The sequence below is a fragment of the Trypanosoma equiperdum genome, assembly GCF_001457755.1.
Source record: "Trypanosoma equiperdum strain OVI genome assembly, contig: ctg_388, whole genome shotgun sequence".
In the NCBI taxonomy this organism is placed as follows: domain Eukaryota; phylum Euglenozoa; class Kinetoplastea; order Trypanosomatida; family Trypanosomatidae; genus Trypanosoma; species Trypanosoma equiperdum.
In genome coordinates this window covers 78,053-96,814 of record NW_027124296.1, presented here as the reverse complement: position 1 = coordinate 96,814, position 18,762 = coordinate 78,053, and the positions used below count along the sequence as shown (strand labels likewise).

At 48.3% G+C, this 18,762-nt stretch overlaps 6 protein-coding genes across 6 annotated transcripts; all 6 read right to left on the bottom strand.

Moving 5' to 3' along the window:
- Positions 1–389: 389 nt before the first annotated feature.
- On the bottom strand, positions 390–1,430 carry TEOVI_000160900 (SURF1 family, putative; the record flags this gene model as incomplete). Its single annotated transcript, XM_067224816.1, has 1 exon — positions 390–1,430. One exon carries the CDS (start codon positions 1,428–1,430, stop codon positions 390–392), a length of 1,041 nt encoding a protein of 346 aa, XP_067080917.1.
- Positions 1,431–2,260: 830 nt separating this feature from the next.
- On the bottom strand, positions 2,261–2,590 carry TEOVI_000160800 (uncharacterized protein; the record flags this gene model as incomplete). Its single annotated transcript, XM_067224815.1, has 1 exon — positions 2,261–2,590. One exon carries the CDS (start codon positions 2,588–2,590, stop codon positions 2,261–2,263), a length of 330 nt encoding a protein of 109 aa, XP_067080916.1.
- Positions 2,591–4,406: 1,816 nt separating this feature from the next.
- On the bottom strand, positions 4,407–6,479 carry TEOVI_000160700 (Kinesin-13 2; the record flags this gene model as incomplete). The annotated part of the gene is made up of 1 exon (XM_067224814.1): positions 4,407–6,479. The coding sequence occupies one exon, from the start codon at positions 6,477–6,479 to the stop codon at positions 4,407–4,409; it is 2,073 nt and encodes a 690-aa protein (XP_067080915.1).
- A 534-nt stretch (positions 6,480–7,013) lies between these two features.
- TEOVI_000160600 (uncharacterized protein) lies at positions 7,014–11,582 on the bottom strand (the record flags this gene model as incomplete). The annotated part of the gene is made up of 1 exon (XM_067224813.1): positions 7,014–11,582. One exon carries the CDS (start codon positions 11,580–11,582, stop codon positions 7,014–7,016), a length of 4,569 nt encoding a protein of 1,522 aa, XP_067080914.1.
- Positions 11,583–12,059: 477 nt separating this feature from the next.
- TEOVI_000160500 (calpain-like protein, putative) lies at positions 12,060–15,398 on the bottom strand (the record flags this gene model as incomplete). Its single annotated transcript, XM_067224812.1, has 1 exon — positions 12,060–15,398. The coding sequence occupies one exon, from the start codon at positions 15,396–15,398 to the stop codon at positions 12,060–12,062; it is 3,339 nt and encodes a 1,112-aa protein (XP_067080913.1).
- A 382-nt stretch (positions 15,399–15,780) lies between these two features.
- On the bottom strand, positions 15,781–17,103 carry TEOVI_000160400 (uncharacterized protein; the record flags this gene model as incomplete). The annotated part of the gene is made up of 1 exon (XM_067224811.1): positions 15,781–17,103. One exon carries the CDS (start codon positions 17,101–17,103, stop codon positions 15,781–15,783), a length of 1,323 nt encoding a protein of 440 aa, XP_067080912.1.
- Between the last annotated feature and the right edge of the window lie 1,659 nt (positions 17,104–18,762).

Sequence of the window (18,762 nt, the reverse complement as noted above, 5' to 3'; positions counted from 1 at the left end):
TGAGGAACAGTGTGCCGCGGCGCAAATACTGCACAGTTTAGCAGGTGCATAATGTCATTACACACACACGCAAAAAAATATATATATATATATACCAACAATATAACGGAGCATCAAACAGTATCTTAAGAGTTATATAGTTACCATCTGTGCTCACTTCGAAACGACCAAAGAAAAAAAAAACAAAAACGATAGGGGAAAATTTAAAAAAAAACAACTTATACATGTATGTGAAGTAACAACGATAAATTAACGAGAAGAGTTCCCAACGCAAACATCCCAATAGTGGGCGGTTACACGGCGCAACTTCTTTTTTTTTTTGAAACACCCATACATCATGACAACGTGGGGTGTCCAATCCATCCCGGAATGACCTTCACATCTCGCCATTACGACTTCTCCCCTGAGGCGGGAGACTTTTCATCTGACTTCTGTTGTTCAGTTGGTTGTGACCCAATTCGCGGTGCCGCGACAGTTCCCAACTTCTTCAACCGCTCCACCTCCTTCATTGCCTCCATGTACATTTTCGCCTCCTCTTGTCGTTTCCGTTCCAGCAGTGTTGTCTGTGCAGTCATTTGCCTGCGCAGCGCAAAGAGTTCCTTCTGTCGTTTGTAGCATTTACCCATACCGTAGAGAGACCCCAGAGTAACAGAGAACCAGAAGAAAATGTACATGGTATGCACAGAAGGGGGTAAGTGGACGTAAGTTATTTCATCTACGCTGCGTCGCCATGGCCACGGGTGGCCGCGCACCATTCGCTGGTCATCTCCCGAATAGTCCTCAATCATTTCCAAGTAGTAATGCCGCGCACCGTGCTTTTCTACCGACTCCTCTGCACGATCAGGTCCCCACCTGCGCTTGTAGTAGTGGACCGCCATGTTCCATGGGCGCATGACCAGCCACGATAAATCCGCGGCAACGGGGCCCTCATTGTCTTTATTCGGTCCCCAAATTAGTGAAGCAGACATGTATTCCTCACGCCGGAATATGCCACGCACTGAACCCGGTGTGAAACCCTCGCCAACGTACTGCATGAGGAGAGTCCTGTGCTTTCCGGCGTCTATGGGAACCCAGCCACGGTTCACCATTATGAACTGACCGGTGTGGGCAATCTCAAAAGGCGTCACCACCAGAAATCCCCCGTTACTCTCTTCGTTTGAAGAGGCTCCCTTATAAGTCGGAAGAGCACGCGGGCCCACAAGCATGGAGCCTTCGTTATCAAATGTGCCCTCGAAGGCGGCTGGGAGGAATTCAAACTCGTCGATGGTGGCATCTCCTGGTGGAAGTTCATATACTGGAGGTTTGCGGATATTCTTGTGGTTTTCCATCAAACGGCGCTTCTGCCGCCGGCGATGCAGTTGCCAGATTCCCGCATTGAACGACATTACACCGCTCGTAAGGAACATGAAACCCATGTAATCTGGCCTCATGTTGTCTGCCTTTTATTTACGTAATGCTTATACTTATTTACCTAACCCGAAGGTGGAAGGTGTTCTTTCCCTGCCTTCACTTCCACTTTTTTCTTTCGTTACCACACACAAACCGTACGAAGTCGGTGTTGCGGAAGAGCCCTTTCCGCACTTCCCCCCTGTAGTTTCACGTGATGTGAGAAACCCTTGTAACTGCCCCTTAAAAAAAAACGTGGATGCTATGTGAGCAGACGCCAACACAATGTTAAAAGCAGACGCTTACGGGGAATGCGAGATTTAAAGAAAAAAAAAAGACACTCACGAAGCCGTGGTAAAAAGAAGCGAAAAGGGAAGTTGTGAAGTAAATTATGGTCACACTTCACTGCACTACATCTGTACTGAAGCAAATGAGACACGACAGCAACTCACAATTTGTATGTTTCCCTTCGCACTTCAGCCGTTTCCTCTTTAGATACAAATATGTACAATACAGCCGCCAGATAATTCGTATGCCTCACACGGTGAAGCGAAAAGGGAGATGTAAAAAAAGAGGGGGAGCAGAAAAATATGAGACAAAAGAGAACACAACACCTCACTTATCGTTGTATTGAAACACCACAGCTAATACATCTCGTGGACCCCTCATCCTCACAGTAGTCGAAACAGCAAATAATTAAGCGAGCGAAGCCGCAGAAACTCGAGGATGCGGCACTGAAGGGAGGTAAAGAAGAAATCCCCCCACTAGATGTTTTTTTTTCCCCCTCCTCCCCCGTAGGAAACGGGAGGAAAAGACACAAATAAGGGCGGAGCCAAACTTCCCCACAATATATATAAAAAAACACAACATTTCATTACGCTGAACATCCGTCAAGAATATCGCTGAGTTCCTGGTAGAGCCTCTTCATGTTTACGAAGTTTCCTTTGCTTTCTGCCAAGGCATCGGCGTATTGGGTACATCGCTGCTCCGCTCTTAATAATTCGTCATGGAGTTTCAAAATCGGGGCATCCGCGTGATGCTTTCGTATTTGAGCTCTAAATGACTCCACTTCCATATGCTGACGGTCCGAGCCGCTCCTCTCCCTGACACTTTGTGGATTCTGCAATTTCAAATTTTCCTTTAGTCTATTGGTTTCACTTCTCAGTTGCTCCACCTCTTCTCGAAGACGCTCAATGCCCGGCATATTTCCCTCCAAGACACGAGTCAAAAATAACTCGTCTTACCCCCTTCCTTCTTTTTGTTTTTTTTTTAAAGAACTAATTATTTGGTTTGTTTTTTCCACACGCACACACACCGCACTTTCGCGGGTGGAAAATCCCTCCCTATTACCTAAAGGGACAGGAGAGGAGCTACACCTTGTTACCTATTAAAAAGGATTGGAATGAGGGAAAACGAAAAGGGGGAGGAAAAAAATAATAATAAAACAAGCGTGCGGGAATAACGTCAGACGTAATACAACTGAGACATGAGTTGATGAAATGGAACCACAAATATATATGAAGGTGAAATATAAAATGCGTATATATATATATATATACACGAATGCCATTCATCGCACATATGCGGCAAGTAGTTACCCAATGAGGCCGCAGTTGCAACCCCACTTGATGACTTGCTCATTTGTTAAATGCATTTCTTCATACATACTTGATTTAGCGGCCAAAAATACCACAACCCGATGGCACATTTCCCTCGCTTTCTTTTCCATTTCTTCGGTTCCTTCTACTCTCTCCCCCTAATTCCTTTTTCTCTCATTCCTTCACACATATACACACTGCCCTATACCGATGAAACTATATATAAATAAATAAATAAATAAATATATATATATATATATATAGGAGGAAAAAGCATAAATTCGAAAAAAAAAAGCGCCAGCAACAAATAAAAGCATTAATATTCACAATAATAACAATGTTGGGTTAATTTAGTCAGTTAAGTGACGAACATCTTGACCATAATATAAGTGTACTGATAACGACAGCAGAGATGTAAGCAGGAATCAACAATAACGACGGTAGAAAATACGGGTGCGCATCAAAGCAAAACAGAATACCCAATCAGGGGTGTGCGGAGGGAGGGGGACCCAACAATTTGTTGAAATGAAAACAAACAAACAAACAAAAAAGAACAATAATGCAAAAGCACAATGGTAATAACACCACACGGGGGGGGGACGACAACAACACGGCACGTCTTCACATGCATCGGTCGCCGGGAGCATAATTCCCAATGAGAAAATGAGAGAGAAATTGTGGGGAGGGGGGAGGGGAAGCGAGTATGTGTGTAAGGAAGAAAGGAAGGAGGGGAGCGAAATCACATTTTCATTTCCTTTTTTTTTCTTTCCTCCAAGTTTGTTGCAGCTCCTTTCACCACCACGGGTTACCGCAATTCAATGCTCTTATTTACTGTTCTAGTTATATATATATATATTTATTCATATATTTATGCACAGTTGCATACTCGTAACACATTTACTCATCTTTTTCGCCCACAGGGCGGAGGCCAGAGGAAAATAGGGGTACGGAAGCGGGGAGGGGAAAAGGGAAAAGGGAGAAAGCAGAAAGTGAAAGATTAAACAAAAAAAAAAAGTAGAAACCAATTGAAGGAAACGTGAACTGAACCGAATGAGAATACTGCGGTACGTCAACACCTGTCACCGCTTCTTCCTTTAATCTTTTTTTAAAAAAAACCTCTTCCGTTCCCTTCCTCGCCGATACCGGAAAGGCAACTGGTAGTTAGTAAGCATAAGCGTTACCCTACGCTAGTGGATAGTAAAAAAAACTAAAAACAGGGGCTCTGCAGCACGGGCATAGTGGAACGAAGAAAAAAGAAAGCGAAAAAATATATATATACTCGATTGCAGGAAAAAAAAGTCCTCTATTAACTGCAATCCGCTCTGTCAATTAACTAAATACGTGCCGGATATATAAAGAAATAAACAAATATATGTGGATATATGCTTGTGCGCACTGAGGCATGTGATTTAATTTGCAGGTTCACACGCTTTCAAGTTCATGAAGCTTTGAAGCCTTAGTGGTGCCCTCATTCACACGCTCCCGAAGAATGTTATTTTCTTCTGAAACCCGCTCTGCGTAGTCACGAACCAATTGCAGATGCATTTCTACCGAGTCTTTCATATGCTTCTCTAGAGAAGAGTCACACACAGTGTGCAAGCAACCATAGGCAGCGTAAGGGCAAACACAACCTTCACCTCCAACTCGGCTGCTATTTTCTCCACTGATAGTTGGGGCGGTTCTGCAAACTTCCTTGTCGGCATCATCGTCCTCGCTGTTGGGGTGACTTTGTAGGCTTTCGGTGAAAGCGCTGGTAACCGGTGGGTGTTTCCTGTCGGGGGCTGAGGAGGGTGCGTGCAAAGCGGGAAGTGAAAAATTGTCTTCAAGTGGCCCTAAGGGTTTTCGCCCTTCCCGAAGCTGCACACTTGATTTTGTTCGAGAGATTGCCTCAAGCTGCTTCAACGACTGGTTCCTTAACATCCGAGGCCGTTGCCGCCATTCCTTTCCGTTTGTTATCTTCCACACCTCTTCACCCGAATCCCTAATCCTTGACGGTGACACTCGCCTGCAGTTTGGGTTCCTTACACACACCGAGGCATGAGCATCTACGCAAACTTTTCTAAAATATTGCAGACAATAAGGACAGGCGATCTTCATCATCGTGCACACGTCTTCGTGCCTCTTCAATGAGTGACGTGGAAACCCCTGTCCACAATAACGACACTTCTCTAGTTTGGCCCCGCAATCCATCAGAGTGTGTTTCTCCAAACCACAGCGCATCACGTGGCATGTGCACAACGGACAGCGCACTAGAGATCGGGAACAACGACGATTGTGCCGTGGAATATCACCGCGCACTAACAGTTCATTACAGCGAGGACATCGTACGGGAAACTCGCTACACTCCTCGATGTGCCCTTCGAGGTTATGTTTTTCTACCACTTGTCTACAGTGCGGACATCGTGTGGACAAACGCACGCATGTGTGGGATGCATCAGGGCGTACGGGGCCATTGCAGTTGGGGCATGTCATCGATATCTTACGGCTGAAGCCGTCATCGGAGGGGGCTTTAAGGTCCCTTATGCGGTTAGCATACCGCAACGTGTTCAGCGTATCCTCACAGTGCCGCTGCAAGGGTGAAACTGTCGCTATGAAACATGTCTTACAATTACCAATAAAACTTTCACGCAGCACCTGCGTCAACTTGGAGGCACGAAAAGGAATATGCCGTCTGTTCCTTGACATGGCCCGAATACATTCCTTGAGGGCCAACAGAGACTTGTTTATCTCAGCTCCTTCATGTCGTCCCCTTGTATCACTACTTGTCGTATCCGCAGCCCGCTCACTACCGGCTAAATCTATAAGAGTGACTCGGCCACCATGCGGCTCACCCTGATAATTGAGAACCTTGATTTCCAGCACTGCGTGCGATCGGGAGCTCGTGTCGTTTGCGAGCGTTGACCCAGATGAACGCAGCGACTCTCCTTTTGAAATGAGTTTATATACCTCCTTGTCACATGTGACAACTTTCTCCGACAACCCGACAATCCGAAGATTGTCAGCCTCATCCTGCATCATTTTCAACTGTGTCCGTCCATTCAACAAGTCAAAGAGCTTAGAACCGTAAACCTCATAGAAGCTAACCGCAAGCTTGCGAGTGGTTTCTTCGCCAATCAGCTCCCTAATGGCGTATCCATACAACCCTATGGTCTTGCTGCCGTGACCCAACATGGTGTGTGTTTTCCCACTGCCCGTCTGGCCAAAGGCAATAACCACAACGCTTCCCCCGTTCTGTACATCCGACAGCAACGGTTGACAGCACACCTTGTATACCACATCGTTTGCCACAGACTCATCAAATACATAATCAAATGCAAAAGCTGAGGTCTCCACCACTGCCTTAAGGTCAACGCGTGTCTTCGGTTCGTGCACTGATATGGTGCGACAGTCCTCACATGTAACAATGTCCTTGTCTCCCGAGTTTCCATTATTTGCGATTGGCCTCTTGCGTATAGCTACGGTGATTGAACTCGTAATTGGACAGAGTGAGGTCATGCCCTGGTCTCTAATTGATATGGGTAAAGTTTCCCCCTAGCGCCACAGCCACCAGCTGTCGTACCAATTTATGTGTAATCTATTTATTACTGACAAGTGGTTATGAAGGACAATGCAGTGGGAGCAACAATATTGAGACCAACAACAAGGACACGCAATAAACACGATAAAGTGAGAAACATATCAGAAACTATAGTTGTATTGACATAAACCACCACTACCACTACGAGAGAAAGAGAGGAAAAAAACACAGCTTGCCCGTAAAGAGAGTCACGACGGTAATAACGAAGCCTCAACCACCGGCACACAACTGCCCTCCCCATGCGGTAGCACCGGTATTCCTCATCACATTGTCAAGGCGTTACGCAACTCATTCCATCCCTGACTGCGATTGAAGCGCCTCGCAACACTACACCTCGACGTAAGACAACGAATCTAAGAAATGGTGTGTACAAAACCACTGGGCACAAACGAGCAAACAAACATCACGTTTGTACTGAGATGTTCGTTTGTGCGTCAACAACTTTTACACCCCTACTCGTCCTTGATGGTGTTCTTTGGTTTGGGGCTCTTAGGCACCAAAAATTTATCTGTTAGGGCCCAGCGGCGCCGCGACCAGTAAGGCCGCTTGTCGTCACGCAACTTCACCGTATCAGACACAAAGGCACTCGGATCATTGGTTGCAAACATTGTATTTGCCTCGAGTGTTTCTCCCTCGTGACGGTTGGCGAGTTCATTTGGCGTATGCGTGGGAGTTCCCATCCGTTCATCCACAACACGGGAACACACATGACTAACCATCGTCCCCGGGGCGTCGCCCGCAGTGCGCAACGGTGCAGGTCTGCCTTGCTCATCCACATCATCAAGAAAAAGCGGAATGGCCGGGTCCCAGTTGCGTTGCTCAGCCGTACCAGGGATACGTGGTAGTAACCCACTCGCGTCGTAGCGCTCCACAGTGGCTGCAGCGCGTATTAGCTGTACGAGCAAGTGGTCTTGGTGGTGCTTAAACGCGAACCGGCGTCCACTAATGCTCGCCGGAGTCCCATCCGCATATTCGAAGTCAGCTATTTCTCGTGACGGCCCATACTTTCCAGGGCAACCGCCGTGGCCGTGGTAATACATCCATTCGGTACGAGTCTTGCGCATGCGCGGCTGCGGCAGTCTCAACTCCGACAGTGCTGCGGGATAAGTTGGTTTCTTCCCTGGTGCCGGCCACGCAGGGAGAGAGGTGCCGTCATAGTTGCTCCGTGCCTCCGAGTAGCCACGCATAGCGGCTCGCGTGATGATTGGCGCGCGGACCGTATGTAGGCGCATGACGTCAAATATCGGTAGTCCACTGCCCTGATCTTTTTTTTTTAAAAAAAAAGGGAATAAAGAACTGGAGATTACACAACGGCAGTAACGAAACAAATAAAACAAGGACAACCAGTAGGATGAAACAAAGGAAAAACAGTGGGTTTCAGGGTCACGCCTAGCATTCGTGGGAGCTGAGCCCTGAAGTATCTCACCGGAGTTTACAACCGGCACCGTGCGCTCCAGGTGTTGGGAACCATGTGTTGCTGTCGATGCACTAACCGTTCCACACACCTGTTCCAACCTTTCAACAATGTTGCTTAACTGCTCCAACGCAGCGGCACTAACTTCACACTGTTGGTCTACCTCAGCAATGCCGCTAAGTGCCCGGAAGGCCGCCACACCGCCACTCGGGTGAAGGCTGTCATTACACCAGTGGCGATGCAGCAAAGCACGATGGTATACAAACGATGCGTAATTAATATAATCACCCCGTAGGCCCCGGATCGAGCGTTCAATGACGCACATCGCGTCCAGACCATTCGTCCCTTCAACACCAACATCACCATCAGCAACACCAGCTGCCAGCCGTAAATAAATCGGTGCCGCACGGTGCTTCATGGACACGGGCAGCGACGGCAACAAACGCCTCCATGCCTGCAGACGTAGGACCAAGGGCACGTCCTCGCAACCAACAACACACTCCATCGCTGTATTTGTCATGACACGATGATCAATCATTAAACCTAATGCAGACTCCCACGACACCGGTAACAATAAGGGCAATACACGATGAATGGAACCCGAATCTCCAGGCGGAATACATTGGAGAGCTCCTAGAGCATACTGCCAAGCTGTGCTCGGCAAGGTGCTCAGTACAAGGTGCACACATTTAACCGTGGGGGAACCGCAAACAGATCGCTGCAGACCCAAAAGTTGCAGCGACTCCCGCCACCGCTCTGCCCGGTGTAATATGGAATATGTAGAACGGAACACCCGTGCAGACGGAACACCACCACTTAATAGCACATGCTCTTTCAGCAATTGCAGGGCGTAACGCCACTGATGATCCGACGATCGACTGGAAGACGATTCAAGGAGGACAAAAAAGAGCTCCGCCTGCGCCGAGCCCAGCCATCTCGATGCATCACCGAAAACGTTGTGTTTGTCGTTGGCGTCACGCTGCTCGGTCCTCAAGCTCGAACCAGGGCCCAGACCGAAAAGTACATGCGAGGACGTACTTTCCCCAACTGAACGCCTGTGCAGCCACAATTGAACCACCTCAAGGGGTACATCGGCAGAAAAGCAGCACGCAAGTAACTCCGCTACTACACTGTAATGCAGTTTCATTCCGTTGGCTGCAATTTTCTCTGCCACGGAAAGTGCAGCCCGCCACTGACTGGAAAGACGTGCGGCACGTATTACTAGCGGGGCCCACTCCACTCTTCGTTTCGCCTCCGCTCTCGCCAGCAGTATGGTAGCCTCTTCCCATCTCCCACGCTTCGCGAGGATCTCGAGTACTCCACGCGTGACACCCACCTCAGATGCATGTGCGCATGCCTCCATCCACTGCTGACCCTTCGGAAGCACCCCGGTTCGTACTCCTACCAATGAAGTTTCTAAGGGAGGACCGCCAGTGACTGTACTGGCAATGGGATTCCAGTTAGAAGAACGGCCGCAGTTACGTGCGCTACCACCGCCCACCTTCGAGCACGCTAAGAGCGCCTCCAACTCCATGTACAGGCGAGAATTTACCGCAACCCTTTTAGAAAAATAACGGATGTACTTTCCCAACAACTCCGGCCGCTGCGTTAACCGCTCCGCACCCAGCGCTACAAGACGAAGCGCATCGCTCCATCTGTCGTCCATGTACACCCGCCGGGGCGGTGGGTTCACATCAGCCTTCAACCACGTGAAGGTCTCATCGGACCAAAGGAGTGCCATGTTAATAGCAAACTGCTCATCACAATTCCCTACAAACGCCATGAAGGCGGTGTGGACGTGCCCAACTTCTGGGGCCGACATGCCGCTTACAAACCGCAGCGCTACCGTCCACTGCTGGGCTTGGGGAACAAGTGAGCAAACATCAGCCAATAGCGTCCTGCAAGTGCCCTTTTCAAGCAGTCTCGAAAGCGCATTAATAACGTCCGAGCTTTGCTCACTTCGCTGAAAGAGCCGCCGCACGACGACCGACGCAAGCTTCTGGTGCTGCCCAAGGCTGTCCAAAACGAATTGTGCGATACTCTCATGATCCTTACAATGCTCTACCACCCAATCAATAACGGCAGCGGATCTTTCATCTCCACACATCTGCAGGAGCCCCATCACACACGAGCGTGGGATGTCGTCCACAGGATGTGCTGCAGCGCCTTCCTGCCGCGACACCTCGTTGAACAGTGTCCTCAAGGCATCCGGGGACTCGGCCGCGTGAGCGACCAGAAGGGGAAAACAATGCGGCACACGTTCTGTGACTAAGCGGCTCAAACCAACAAAGTCGCACACCGACTTCCACCTAACAGCCGATTTAACAGATTCAAGGACGCAACTCTGCAGATGCCGTCGCCACCACAAAATATTCATCGTGGATGGCATCACACGCCTGGGGTCAGGGGCGGTGCTGTCACGAGATATTTGAAGTAGCAAGTATAAGCACTCAACAGGCTCATATGTGGAGAGAGGAACCTCAATAGCAGCAGAAACAACATCTTGTAAACGCTTAAGTGCAGGAAGTCCCAGCGATGGAGCGGTTGTGCTACAACTGGTAGAATCACCAGAACGACCGCCACTAACATTACTTGCAGTACCATCAAAGGTAACAACCTCGTTGCCATGTGAGCCGTTCCCAGCAGCAGTACAACAGCGCAACACACCGACCGCGTTGCTGCGTAGCACCTCAAATGGCAGCATCGTCACCGCAAATGCCGGCATTGGAAGCTCTTTGGCACAGCAATAGCTTGTGACTTCACTGTTAAACGCCGTTTCTCGTCGTGGCTCCTTCTCGTTTGTCAAGCAGAATCTCCAAGGACACGTGTGCATGTGCAGGGCCACGTCCACGCACCACCTTGCCGCAACACGGTGTACCTCATCTCTTCCAAGGTTCCCTTCCGTCCTCCCTCCACACGGTCCAATATTTTTCTCGTGGCCATCGCACGACGACATCACGACCGTGAACGCGTCAAGGCCCGTGAGATGTTCAAGATCTTTTAGCAGCCCACTATGCAGAAAAAGCTGACGGTACATTCCCTCTTCCCTTGCCGTTACTGCCAACATAATTGTGCGAAGCGCCCACAATCCATGTTCACGTGAGTTTCTGCTTCGCAGCAACTGCTGAGCAAAACGCTGGACAGCATGCGTGCGACCGGAGGTTAACAGCGCCCTGAAAACCGCTATGCATGCGACAGAGGCGGCCTCCTTCTCTTCCTGTCCTACATCACTATGCGGCACAATTATGTCTAACGACAAGCGTTCTGCCAACATCCCATAATGGGGTGTGAGTGACTCCTCGCCCCTGTTAATATCAGAGCCGCTGGCGTCGACAGAAGATGACATAGCTCCGAGAATTAGTGCAATACAATCATGGCGGTGCGCGGGTGTCACAACACCGTACCTCTGCACAGACTTTGTTGCGAGTGCTTCTGCATAAAGCGCGGTTGCTTCTGACCAGCAGCCGTGGCCACCAACTGCGAGCAATCTTGCTATTGTTTTGGCTGCCGCACTTGATGAAGCGGGTTCTGGGCGCCTCCACCGTGCCGCATTAGAACGGGCGTGTCTCTTTACCCAGTTGCTTGCAGCGGTCCGCCAGATGTGCATGCACAGCGGCAAGCACTCAGACGGGTGGGCCCAAGTGGCTTCATAAAGTTTAAAATAGTTGAAGAAATAAGGGAGGAGCGAAAACGGTAAGTGAGGTCAGCGAGTCGTTAACATGTGGGCAGATCATATTCAAAAACGTGCGCGCACTGCTACTCAGCCAATTTTCTTCAACCACCTTTTAGCGCACCGCTGCACCTCTTCAACACCATCACTTTTACTGTACAAATTGGCAGCGCACACTTCTGAAGTAACACGTTGCAACCTCCGACCCTTCACAGATACAGACACACACGTGCGCAGCATTCGTAGCGTACTGGCGCCGTTATTAAATAAATAAAATAAAACGCAGGAAAAGTGAGAACAACCCACGGCAAAACGGTGCGGCCACCATAGTGCGGGAAGCTTGACTTCAGACACATTCGCGTTACGTACCGACAAATACGAAAAAACACAATTCCCCCCCCCCAATGTCTTAACTTACAACACCTCCGCCTTCAGTGGAGTGTTGGAGTAGATTCGCAAGACGTACTCCTCGCGAGAGGGAGTGTATGACGAAACAACAATGATGTATGTAGCATTCATGTCCACCTTGAGAGGTTCCAATGAGACGCCACATCGCCTATACGGACCGGAAGTAGCAACACGCTGCAAAGATGTGGCGTCCACCAAGCGGAACACCGTCAAGTTGGTTGAAATGCAACTCGCTTCATTTTCCTCCTTTTCCTCGGCTGGTGCCATCAGCAAGAGCAAGCGGGCGGTCAAAACCCCTGCCGAGGTTGTAACAATGGAAACTTTACTGTTGCTTGTAATATATGAATCTGTTCTGAGCATGATAGACCTTGTTACACCAGTGATTCCGCCCTGAAGCTTTCCCCGAACAGCTGTCTCCACCCAACCAACACCCTCTGGCACAATTTCCCGTAGTTGATGTGGCTCCGTCGTTTCAACGGTAAGTTCAAACGCTGCGGGTATACCCTTCTCCCACTGTGCAACTACAATTGTATAGTCACCGGCAGGAAGGGGAGGTAGTGGTCCATCCGACGTTGATAGGGCCTTCTTCGTCCATTGGCTTTGCTGTAGCTGTTGTTCAGATTGTAGTTGATGCGATTGTGGAACAGGGTAGTGCACGGACTCTGGCGCAAAACAGCTTCGAAGGCTTGTATCTACGACAACACCACCATGAGCAAACAACGGTGCACACAGGTGCAAGCTACATTCATTGGTAGAACCCACCCGTGCAGCCCACTTGACCTGCCCCACTCCTGGGTCCTGCCTTTTTTGCAGGAGGTGCACCTGAACACTTTTGTCACTATCGTCATTATTTTGATCTGATACACATAAACGTACGGATACCATCGATGCACGTGCAAGTGTTAGTAGGTACTGGGGATTGTACACAAAGGTTTGCAGAAAGCTCCTACCCCCGCAACTCACGCCTTTTACCCATTTGCCGTGCGTCACAGTGCAATGCCTGAGACTACTGCGGGGAATGGCATGCATATACACACCCCAGCAGCGCTGAGCCGACTCCTGCAGCAGTACTTGAGGCCATTCTGTGTGAAGTGTGAGGGAAAAGCTGAACTCTGACTTGATAGCAGATTCCAACCGACTAACAACAACTAGAAGATCACTTGTACCAGCTGGGCAGTTGAAGCTCAGTGTATACGCAGCCATGTTTCGGTATGTGGGATTGCTCAAGGGGGCTATTTTTACGCCCAACTCTGTTCCGTGGGCGAGCCGGCGACAGTAACACATGCCAAAACTACAACGAGCTCCCAGATGCTGTGCGATGGAAGGGAACCGAGTGACATCATATACCTTGAGAGAAACGTACGGTACATTCGGGTGGTCCCTATCAAACTGTTGACCAAACGCCGTCGGATCCGTCATGTGACGTGAAAACACAAGATGCATGCGGGAAGGCTTCGGTGCGTCGATTACGCCAATATGGAACTGTGGGGACTGACCCATGCTTGTTGTGTAGGGAAAACGACTGTGACAGGAAAGTCGCGTGGGCCGCTGCGACATACCATCCGGCGTTTTGAACAACATATACGGGTTCCAGCTCAACGAGCACCGGGAAAAGTTTGTGCAAAGATCATCCCACGTAATCCAGAAAATGCCTTGATCAGCCTGTGGTGAGCCGTACTGTAGCTGCGTGAGAACCTTGACAACTTCCGGTCTCTTGTCGTTGAGGGAAAATTTACCACTCCACGCACGGCGGCTCCATGGGTTCATTAATTGTACGAGTCGCACGCCTGACATCTCTCTCATATCCAAAACGGCGTACGCATGTTCTGATGCGAGCAAAAGTCTCCTTTCCTCAGCTTCGGAGAGTGGGGGTGTACTCACCGTAATGAGAAGAGAACCATCTGCATACCGGTTGAAGAATCTTGACCACTGCAAATTCCTATCAAAGTCCTTTACAGTGAAGTCAACACTATCTGGAAGCCAACCAGAGAGCTTGTAGAGGTCGCTACTGCTGCTACTGCCAGGAAAATCATAACTTCCGCCGCAAACTTTTACGAACGCTTTCTCCATAATTGACACCCACAGCTCTGATTTGTCGCGACTATACGTGCAAAGCATTTCTCCCGTTTGCGGGTTTGCTGGGAACCGGTCGTCCACAGTAATGAGTCGAGTGATACCATTCACAAGCATCTTGACGCAATACTTCCCCTTCGGGTTCACTACCGGAACACCATCCGAATCCTGTGGGAAGATGACGTTGCTAATTATCTTCGCCTTGGGGAACCGCTGCTGATATAGGGCGCATATGATAAGACTGCAGACCATGGAGCAATCCCCCACCACTGTCTGCTTGATGTTCAACGGATCCGCCGCGCGTATGATGCAGAACTCCACACCTCGCCTTGCTTCACCGATACACACATACCTGGCACCAGCGGACTTCTGCACAGAGGAAAGTTCTGGTGTGAAGGTGTCATTCCAGTGACCCTCACACGGCATAAATACGTTCTCTCTCCCATATCCTTCTTTCAAGTCATCCCAAATCGGGAGTGCAATTGTCGCGGTGATTCCGGACTTTCGCAAAACATCCATCTCTTCCGGCAGTACGGGATTGTCCTGAAGAAAGCGAGGTTTGAAGTGCTTGTAGTATTCTCTCCTCAAGAGAACCAGATGTTCCTCCACGCGTTCAAAGTTTCCAGGTCTGATACGGGTCCGAACACCCACGTCGTAGGCGTGCTGCAACACGTCTACTGCTCGTTTTAACTCTCTCCTTTGCAGCAACGCTGTTGCAACATCGATGGCTTTGAGAACAATATCGGAAGTACCCTGCGTTGGGGATTGCGCGGCAGGACTCCCGGGCTCCTCTCCGGAGCGATGAACTCGTGGCGGTGACGCCGACAGACCAGTGGTTCCAGTTGGTTTTGCCGGCGCCTTGTAGACTTGGTGGAAGGGAGGTTGGGCAAATAAACTTGTATGCACGGGACTTCCCACATCAGTGTTGAGAAAACTTAGGTAGTCGTCATCCTCACCGGAGCGGTGTTCCGAGGTTTGCGGACGGGACGACACATACGAGTGAGTTGAAGACGGTGCTGGGAGAAGGGTGTCAGCCACGTGTTTTTTTGACCCCTTTAAAACCTCAGAAATTCGCTGAATGTGCCTCATCGCATCTTTGTCATATTCGATAAGTAGTAATCGCCGTGAACTATCGAGTGTCAACTCCTTAACAGCTTTGCGGAGTCCCCTCACGCCATTAATAAGTAACTCATGTGCTTCGGAAAGTTGACCTTTTTTCTCCTGCGCTAGCCCATTCTGAATGCTTACAAGAGCAGCATCGATCGTATTCATATAAGGGCCGCAACCGGCACACAACTTTTCCGAACCCCGGTGTTATGTGTGTGTGTTTCCTTTTTTTTTTAAAAAAAAAAGACGGAGTGCGTTTTTCTTTTTGTTTTATCTCCCTGGTGGGCTTCCGACACCTTGCCCACCCGCTACATATTTTATGAATTGAATACGGAATGTGGAGGGATAGGGAGGCAGACAAGTTAAACAACGCGGTTCAAGTTACGTGCAGAGTAGATAGAGAAAATGCTACTCAATTGATTGCACATGGATAAACACTTCTATATATATATATATATTATTCTGTGAACATTACTCAACCCCTACCTTACCCACAAGACACACTCCCGTGGGCAGTGGCGGTACACTTCACCCTAACAGACGCACATTACTCCACATCCAGCGCTCTGTGAAGTACGGGAAACACGGCATCATCAATTAGCGGCTGTCCCGCTTTATAGTTGTACAATGGACCGTGGCTGTCACGCGACGCCCACGAATTTCTCAGCCCATCAAACAAACAACGACCGGGCATAAGAATGAGGGAATATTGGTAAACACCGTTCACTGGAGCCGCCGCGGGTGGAACGTAATCCGCTGCGGGGCCGCACATTGTCGGCTGCGCTCCGCTAATGGTGTAGTGGTTCATAAAAAGTACGCTACCTGGTTCCAACGGTTGTAGTTGAAACACTGGAAGCTCACTCAGTGGTTCGATACCTCGAATTGCACGGCCTGTGTCAAACACACCGGTAGCACAAAAACGGCTAAAATCATTACCATCATTGGTGAACTCTCGCATCACGTGATGGGAACCAGGAATGACAAAAGTGCGAACGTCGTCGTGTGCTGTTAGGCCAACTGACACTGTCATGCCATTCACGTTGCGAAAGTTGGTAGAGTTTCCCGTGAAGTGAAATGGCGTGCTATTCAGAAATCTCTGGTAGTCGTGAATCGCGTCGTCAAATAGACGGATCACAATTTCGCCAGCCAGCGCAGCAGCGGCCTGCCCGACAATGGAACCGAGTTCGCCACGCAACAAAAGTTCCTGCAATTCCTTTGATTCCGGCCACACACGGCACCAACATTTTGACCAGTTCTGTAGGTGCTCCATCGCCCGGTCAACGTGGTAGTCACGTCGCACTTCCATCTCCATCTTCCCACTGTCACGATACGTTTCGAAACTGCTCTTCAAATCCTCATACTCGTAACTCTCGCCGATCTCACGCATGCGTCGGTTGCTCGTCCGTCCGGAGAGCTCCTCCTCAGGTGAAACAACATTCCTTACTTGTTTGAACTTCATGTAGCGCTCGCGTTGTGCGGCCAGTCGGGCGTATACCCGTTCCACTTGCCGTTGGTTCCGACATTTGAGCAGCACCTTTTCATACCGCCGCTCGATCGACCGCGCCTCGTCCTGCTGACGAAGCTGCTTCTGAATTTCTGGAGGAGGCTCTTGGGCACCTAAATTAGCCGTTGGTTGTGGAACGGTGCGCCCATCAAACTCAACCTTTCCACTGTGAGCCTCGTCAATACCTGGAAAGACACATTTACCTCTAGTCAATGCGATGCTGCTACAAGTTGAGGTGAGAGCCTCCACGAGTTTCTCAGGAAGGAGGCCACGCGCTACAACAAGACCCGCCTGCCGGTACGTACGGATTCCAGCGGGTGACAATAACCCCGAAAGGCCATCAACATATAACTGGTGCCGTTGCATAACAAGTGCTTACGGCGCTGAGGAATATGTATATGTATATATATATATATATATATATCGAGTCAAGCAATAAGTAAAAGATAAGGCTTCCGACACGACGGAAGCCTGCACTTACTTATTGGTTGACACTCTTCAAAATACTCCGCTTTGCCCTTTAGAGATGCGAAGTTTCCTTCATTTTGTTGTTATTGTGGTTGTTCCACAGAAATCACAGTTGAGTGCGGGTGAAAGATGAAAAAAAGGGTATGAAAAAAAAATGTAGAAGTTGCATATAATATAAAATAAATAATAGTGATAACGATACCAAAGGGGATGACGTGAAAAAGAGAGAAAGAGGGAAAGAGAGAGAGTAAAATAGAGTGCGTTCATAGCATCCAACGGTCAGAAGGGGGACTGTAATAATTTCTGCGCCGCACGCCTACTTCCGTGGTGAGTCAGTCGTGTCGTGATTCCAATAAAACAAAATAAACAATGGCACCAATACCGACACCGAGACCTGTCACCCGAAACCTTTCCAGCAGACATCAGCTACAGATGAACGTGTTTGTATCCTACTGAGTAAATGCAACAGGGGTTTGTTAATAATAACCCTTTCATCCACTCATATATTCTTTTCCCTTCCATTTTTTTTTCAGTAACATTGTTATATGATGTCCCGCAACCCCTCCTCCTTTTTATTTTCTTTTGGAATGGAAGCACAAGAACGCGCTGATAAACATATATACATATATTTACACACACATACACGTGTACATGTGCATGCGTATCCTCCACAAGTTCAAAACGTCAGTCAGATGCCAATGCACCTCAGCAAATGCATCACTTAAACAACTTGCCTTTTGATTGCTTATTTATTACTTCTGTACACTATTTATTATTATTAGTATTATTGTTATTATAATAATATTTTTCCGTCCCCCTTTTTTTTTTTTCGACATCTTTGTTTTTTCACTTTAAATTTGTAATAATGATATCCAGTAAAACAACTTGTGCATCCCCATTCCCCCTTTTCTTCAATATATTTGCAACGTGAATGGAGAGAGAACAAAAGCAAAAAAAAATAATTATTGTTTGAGAAAGGAGAACAAGGAGAGAGAAGGCAAAACCAAAACAACAACAACAACAACAAATAAATAAAAAAAAGATGGGAGGCCACTTTTTTTTTTTTTTTAAAGCAGAGAAGCGCAACACACAAAATAAGGCGTGAAATAAACTCCCTCAAAGGGCTTCACAAAGTCACTACACACAACCCCTCTCCTTCCTTAAGCATGCGGGCTTTCCTTTCCACACACTTCGGTGCACAGTCCGTGTAAATATAGAGGTACAAGATATAAGTTTTTTTTATATTATTGTTATAACAATATAATTTAAAAAAAAAAACAAAATGAAATAATCGCTCCACGTAGAGACACAAACTGTATTCATTCCTTCCTTCCTTCCTTCTTTTCTTCTTGCTTCCTTCTTTTTTTTTTTCTGTCACCCCCTTCTTCCTTGAACAACAAAATGTTTATCTCTTCTGCGGTCTTATTCTTTCATCGTTTGCTTTTTTATTGTGTTTGTATATAAATAAATAAATAACAATATATATATATATATATATATATGCACCAGAAAAAGTGAAGAGGCGTGTGTGCGTGTAGAAAATGAGAAGAATGAAAA